Below are 7156 nucleotides of genomic sequence, written 5' to 3'. Positions count from 1 at the left end.
GAAGCTCACCAGAAAGAAGGCTCTGAATTTTGTTCATTTTCTGCACTTACTCCTCCACACTTTCAACGTACATATATTTATAAAGTTTTAGGTCAGGGTCATCACCTGTAATACTGGACAGAGTTGGTGCCCATGGAAAAAGGTGCCATGAAACTGTATTATAACGAAGAGAAGACAGTTTAAAAGATGAATCCATTTGAACAGGAAACAAAATATCCCTCTTCAGCAACGAACATGAACAACCATTAAACCAGCCTAAAAACTAGATCCCATCACAAAGAGGCTGACGTAACCCAAGACAGCTTCTCTTCTAAACTGAAAAAGATTCACAAAATCAATTAGCAGTTCATTTTTTAATTAAATGAGGATATATACAAATAAACAGCAGAACACTTTGGGGAAGTAGAGGCACATACTGCTACAGAACAGTTTCCTAGAGTACAGACAAGGGCCATTGATTCTTTACTTTCCCAGTCTGGTTTTCGTGCAGCGTAGGCAAAGCCCAGAGTCCAATAAACCCAAACATGAATTATCTGAACTCCTTTTTTTCTTTTGAAACAGAAGAAATTACTTGCTGCTAAAGATGTTAAGACTAGTCATTTTGTAAATGGTGCTATGAAGATCATCAAAAGGGAATGTGTTGTAGCATAATTGCCCTATTTCAAAGCATTATCCTGTAATAACAATCTGCAGAATGGCTGTGCTTCATTGAGAGGGAGAGAGTGCTACATCCAGCATGCACATACAGGCACATTCCAGAGAGGAGCACCTCCTTGTCTGCTAATGCTGGAAGGCAGCCCATTAAACAGCTTAAATCTTTTAGATCCTAATTTCAGGGCAGAGGGATAGCACTTGCTTCATTGGCTGCAGCTATTTGCTATTCCCAGTTATGACCCTTGTGATTAAGCCAAACTCTGAGCCTTCAAATCCTTTTCTGAAATAGACACCAGCTTTTGTTCAACAACATATTAGGAGAACATTTTTTGGCATCAGACCAAAGGGATGTTTAAGTGTTAGCTTTTCAAAAGCTATCTTATTAACTCAGTAAAGAAATCTCTTTAATTTTGTTTTGTTAAAACAGAAAACATGTTACTCTAGGCTGCAACTTATGAGAGCTGTAGGTAGAGAATACTTCCCTTCCTTGCTGCTTGAATCCATGCCCTTGAGTATTCATTTGTTTGCAACAGCAGAAAGTTGGTCCCGGATCCTTCCTAGACCTTCTAACATAGTGTCCAGTGTTTCTTTGCTCAGTTCCACAGTCACTGCAGAAACAACAGGACTATTTCCACATAAAGCAACATCTTCCTGAATCTGAAAATAGGAATGCAGACATTAGCTGTATGAAAAATTCATTCATGTGTTTTTCCAGTGCCGCTACAAAATCAGTGATTAATAGACAGATTAAGACAAATGCTTTAGGTTTGGCATCTAGCTCCATCCTGAAGGACCATGGCACATTTTCTAAGCTGTGTGCCTCACTAGTGAAGTGTGCTGCCATTGCGAGAGTGCAAGTAAGCATACACTGCCATGAATATGGGAAAATTCTGAAGAGACTCATGGCAGGAAGCCACACCCATCAAAAGCATCTTAGCAGATACCACAGGAGATGTAACCCCATCCCACACACAGAAATCAGATTTTTTTTCCTTTCTCCTCTGAAATCCACCCACGCCATTTTTACTGGTTGGCAGGATCCAGAACTCTGTCGAATATAAGCAGTAAGTTTAGCTATACTCCCCAAATGATAGATGTGGCCAGCAAAGGAAGTTATTAGTAATCAAAAGTCTTTTCCCATCTAATGCAGTCAGCTAAACATGCTGATGACTGACATAGAATTAAAGGGCAATGACTTAATAATTTATCCTCTTTCTTTCTGTAGAAAACAATGGTGACCAGGAACAAATATGCTGCCTTCTTCCATCCTTATGCAAAGAAAGCTCTCCCTTGCAAGAAAAAGAGGGCTTTCATCAGAGATATCATTCCCAGGCTGTGTGCTATTTCAAAGATCATTTCTGAGAAAGTCTGTTAATTGCCTAGCAAGCAAGCACCAGATGCCTGTCTGAACAACAGTTCAGACTACCACTGGTCAGTCAGGTGTTGGACTTGATTATTCTGATCCTGTATCCTTTACAACCACTGACATTACCTTTAACTGAAGCAAGCAAGTAGGGACTGCCATTCTGCTGATGCTGTCTGAAGATGTCTTGATGTCCACCCTCCAGTCCATGTCGACCAGCCGAGGCAGGGAGACTGAGGGATTAAAAAATGGGTCTGTTAGGCCCGGCAGCACATGATAATACCGGACCCTGGAAACTGTGACCTCCAACATGTACGTACTTCTCTACTTCTGGCCCTGGGAAGTGTACAACTTTAGTGCTACTACATGGTTTTGCATAATTTTCACTCTGCAGTAAGCCAGTCTCTGAAGGCACCGGAAGGACAAGCAGGGTTCTCTTATCATCACATGCAAGGATGGTACAGTGCAAGATAAGGAGAGGTAAATTCACAAAGCAGCTGGGAGAAGGGGAGCAGTAAGTTGTCTTCTCCATCTCTTCACCCTCTGCCTTGCTGCCTGCAACACTCAAGTAGTGTTTCACCATGAGTTGCTCTGGGACCTACATCCTTATTGCTCTGTTCTGTAACCAATAAGAAAGCACACAGGAATGCTCTCAAAATCCAGCAGTATAAAATATGTTATTTCAAGCTCCCCAACCCGTGAACCAAAGCATCCTGCAGCATAGCATATGTATTGGTAAACTGCAATCTTCACATGTCCTCCCAACTTGTCAAAAATATTGAAGATCTCATTCTAGTTAGATGTAGCCTAACAGAAATCATGCAACAAGTCTGCTGCAATACTTGATATCAACAGTTCAGGGCTGGAGACCCCATGAGCCTTCCAAGGGAAGGAGGACAGGTCTGACTTGGCTGCCCTTTCAAGAAATTTGTGCAGCTATCTCCTGCAGAGAGGAGATGGGGATATTCTCTCATGATAGCGTGTACTTAATGGAGCTCACTGTACTACGAACCCTCAAGAGTCCCTAAGCACCATGCAAATTTGCATAAAAAATGAGATTAAGGTTCTCCCAACAAAACTCTGGCACCAACAGGCTGGCTGCAAGTGCTTTTTGTCAGTTCCTGGGAGCATAATGTTTTTCAACAGTGTCTTTCAGCTGCAAGCAATAAATACAAGGAATGTTTGAAGAACATATTCAAATGAAACTGAGGCAGGTATTTAGATGGGTGGCAAGCAGGTATCTTTTCCCCCTTGTTTGAACAAAAAGTTTCCTACTTTCATTAAAAAAAATCCACATTTTAACCCAGAAAAAGAAACAGTATTGACATTTTCATCTCAGATTTACAAGTGTTCTCTCACACAAACTGCAAACCGGAGGAAAGCATAATTACTTATCTAATCAGACAACAACAGCAAGTGTTAAAAGATGAGGCTTGAACCCTTGACTCTCCAGTGGTAAAGTGCAACTTACCACCAAAATCCAGAAATTTGGAAAATGTCTGTAAGGTAAATTCCTTGTTTAAAATATACATAAAGAAAACCAGTTGTAAGGTGCAGTTTAACAGAGCATACTTAAAGTCATTCACACTTTGGTACTGTCCCATTTACGAGACTCGGAACACCTCTTGCGCCTTGTTCTACTCCATTTTCAGACAAGAGCTGAACTATACTTCCTATGTTTGAAAGTGCAGCATCCAGTTTCCTGGGAAAATGAGTAAATTCTCACTAGAAGGAAGTCCACACTAAGGACATGGAAACAAAGACAAGCCCTTTAGGTTTGAAAAGGGCATTTGCAGCTTAGCTCTGTACTGCTGTAAATGTCAGAATAAAGGGCTACAGGGTGCCTGAAGAAACACTGTTCCCGTTTACATCAGCTAGGGATTTTCAAAGAAGTCTGAATGAAACATAGGACCAACCCCATAAAAGATCTGTAGGGAGATGATCGTTTATTCTCAAACTCAAAATAAAATCTCACCTATGGTGCTTGGTAGGTTTGAGCGTCTTTGCGAAGCCTTATCAAACCTGGTTGTCAGCAGTTATTTGACATCCATCTAAAAGCACCAGAGGAGGATGAAGAGGCAAAGACTAAACCTCTGTTGAGTGCTTAGGAAAGAACTGTCTCAATAGGCAATTGCAGCCTGTCTGGATTCTGCCTACCATAAGATGCCCAGTTTGCTCCCCAAGGGTTGATAGCTAGCCTTCCTACTGACTCCAGATGCTCAAGTTACTTCCTAAGAGTGCTTACAGAAATACCGTTCTGTCTAGGGAAAGGCTCTACCCTTCTCCTCTTGCTCCCCTGAGCAGAGCTCCAGGGGGCAGTGCAGAACTGGCTGCCTTGCTCTTGCTTTTGGAACAAATTCCAGTTCACAGTCTGCCAGGGCCAGCACTTGGCAGCATTTGCAACAGCATAAAATGTATCTGTTTAGCCTTGTATGTTAATTTGTGAAGACTGATTGCTGGTGGCTTGGGAGGTGCAGGAAATGCTTTTATGTTAATAGAGATCAATCAGTTGGAATGTCTGTTCTTTCAGTCACTGCCTTGGTTCCTATGTAATATATTTCAGATATTTCATGAATACGATACTAAAATAATCCATCATTTCCTAGAAAACAATCTCATTCCAACAGGGTTAAATATTCATGAATACAAAGACATAAGTGTCAGAGCAGAGCTCCTGGGTGGTGCTCCAAGAGCTACACACCCAGCCTCACGTCCGGGTTGTGAAGACCTAGCTAGCATATGATAGTGTTAAGAAGGAAAAAGCATTATGTGTCTTGGTAACACTAGAACATTGTTTAGTGTAAGCAACTGCTGTATTTACTGTATTAGCATTACACAATAGTTTTTTTCCCCTCTCCCTATTAAAACTTTGAGGGGCTGTGTATTTCCAGGTCTTGCCATATTGTTTAGCTGTTGGACATTATCTCCTCTGCAGGCAAAGAAGACGGTAAAGAGGATCCTAGCATACCTCAAAATACTCTGTTATGTATCAGCTCCCATTTGTAAGCCAATCTCTTGGGGGGAAAACAAAGTGTTGTAGCTGCATGGAACACCTAACTGGGATGTAACTCACTGCCGACGATGCTATTGTTAAAGTTTGTATTCCTTAATTACATCACTGTTTAGAAAGGTGAGGAAAAGCAGAGTTATGAATACATGCAGTGTACTTTCTGATGCGTGGAAGAGAAAGAATGCACAGCATTGACTAGATGTGCAAAGATAAGGTATTCCCCAACATATACATATCCTTTACAGTACAAAGTTATTGAATATGGACATCACTGAATGACTTGAATGGGGAGGTGAGAACACTTCCCTTTCAAAAGTTTTGCAAACACTTGTGATACACTGCACTCTGCAAGGTAGCAACAGACTGAGCATTACATGGAATTGCTTGAGGACTGGAAACAATTTAGCACAACAGCACCAACCTGAATACAAGCTCGTGGGCCTCTGATAAATTCTGTGATGCCACAATGATACAGCTTCATCTAAGGCAAATGGGGGTATCCCTGTGCTACATTACAAAAACATGTATTCTAAGCTCCAATGACCTCAGGAACCATTAATTGCATCAAGATGTGAACTACTACTTACTCTGACTTGCTTGTGCTTCATTCCTCCAAGCAGAGCTGTGAAAAAGTGGAGAAGAGAAAAAAAAAAAATGTATCAGCAGTGTTTTGAAAAGAAAAAAAGAAAAAAGGTAGGGAGAGCATTCAGAGAGGCTTATCCCTGACATAAGGGTCACCAGGGCTGCAGCAGTGAGTAGGGAAAAGAGAATACCTAGGGAAAGCATTCAGAGAGGCTTATCCCTGACATAAGGGTCACCAGGGCTGCAGCAGTGAGTAGGGAAAAGAGAATACCTATGCCACTGAGTGCCGAGGAAAGGCTGTCACTGGTGGGCAACGTTAGGCAAAGTGATGACCAGCTACTGTTTCTTCTGTAAGTGTGACTCACTTATGGCATGTACCCTTCTCCCCCGTTTTATCAAAGCAATGGGCTACCAAGCAGTGAGATGTACAAGCATGCAGAAATGCTATCCTCTGACACCACCTCACATATGGTCTACCGCATGCAGTGCCTCCGCACCTAAGCCAAGGTAGGTAAGTGGATGGCATCTAGGTGCTACCCAATCAGATTTTGTAGCGCTGAAATCTAGCCCTCTTCATTTTATCATCATCTATAGCATTTTTCCACCACAGAGGTGAGTTGTTAAAATAAAGGGGGCTTTGCATTATGTGAATGAGGCCTATGGTCATTCCAAAAGTCTTGGGAAAACCCTCTGTGCCCATTGCTGTGTTTTGTTTGCCAGTCCACTCAGATGACATACTTCTTTCAACTCTGCTCATCCCAACCTGTGTGATTATGCCCAAGGCACGCACAAAATTAATAGAAAAAAAGACTTTGCATGCTGCCAACTATCCACATATCAAACCAGATACACAGGCTTTAACTTTCCAGCTGAAAGGTAATGGCAGGTGGGTAGCACTCACATATTCTCCAAGATTATCTTAGTCAAAAGGTTTTTCAGATTTTGATGGAAGTCTTCTGGAAATAGGGAGAGGATATCTTCTGCCCTCGTCAAGCCATGGTACACGACATGCCTGGTGAGATTGTGCAAAGCAGATACCAGCTGTAGGAAAGGAAGAGGAGAAAGGGCTCTGCTGGCTTAAAAAACATTACATACACCACGGGATGGGCCATCAGTAGCCAGGAGAGACACAGCTTCTGGAGTGAGGCCAACACCAGGAGGGCCTTGTACATCCAAGTACTGCCTGACAGCCCCAACAGGCAAGGGGCTGAGGTTCTCGCTGTCCCCCAGCATGCACGCCTCACGCGCTTCCTTTTTGCCTCCCTCTAAGACTCCGCCGGGCTGTGCCTCTCGGGGAGGATCGCTTCTACCGAGCACGCTTCCTTACAGCAGCGGCCTCAGCCCTCCAGAGCCCCGCGGCGCCGCGCACCTTCCCGCGGGCCCGGGCCAACCCCTCAGCTGGCGCCCGCGCCGCTGGGGCCTCTGCGGGCGGCTCCTCCCCTCCCTCCCTCCGCACGGCGAGGCCCAGGCGGGGAGGTCCCGTCCTCTCGCTTCTCTCTACGCGCCCCGTTTGCGCGCAGCGGGAGAGGGCACTCTCGAAGGCACCC

At 43.6% G+C, this 7156-nt stretch overlaps 1 protein-coding gene across 1 annotated transcript in view; it reads right to left on the bottom strand.

Annotated features, from left to right (window-relative positions):
* Window positions 1–338: 338 nt before the first annotated feature.
* Window positions 339–7156, bottom strand: part of COMMD9 (COMM domain containing 9) — an 8315-nt gene continuing 1497 nt past the window's right edge. The window contains exons 2-6 of the mRNA XM_009895598.1: window positions 6979–7143; window positions 6511–6650; window positions 5615–5649; window positions 2147–2250; window positions 339–1311 (exon numbers count right to left, since the gene is read on the bottom strand). Of these exons, the coding sequence (XP_009893900.1) occupies window positions 1171–1311; window positions 2147–2250; window positions 5615–5649; window positions 6511–6650; window positions 6979–7143 (585 nt within the window). The 3' untranslated portion in view covers window positions 339–1170. The remainder of the gene's footprint in view (window positions 1312–2146; window positions 2251–5614; window positions 5650–6510; window positions 6651–6978; window positions 7144–7156) is intronic.

Source organism: Charadrius vociferus, unplaced genomic scaffold (assembly GCF_000708025.1).
Source record: "Charadrius vociferus isolate BGI_N301 unplaced genomic scaffold, ASM70802v2 scaffold71, whole genome shotgun sequence".
Classification (NCBI taxonomy): domain Eukaryota; kingdom Metazoa; phylum Chordata; class Aves; order Charadriiformes; family Charadriidae; genus Charadrius; species Charadrius vociferus.
This window is presented reverse-complemented; position numbering and strand designations above follow the sequence as displayed.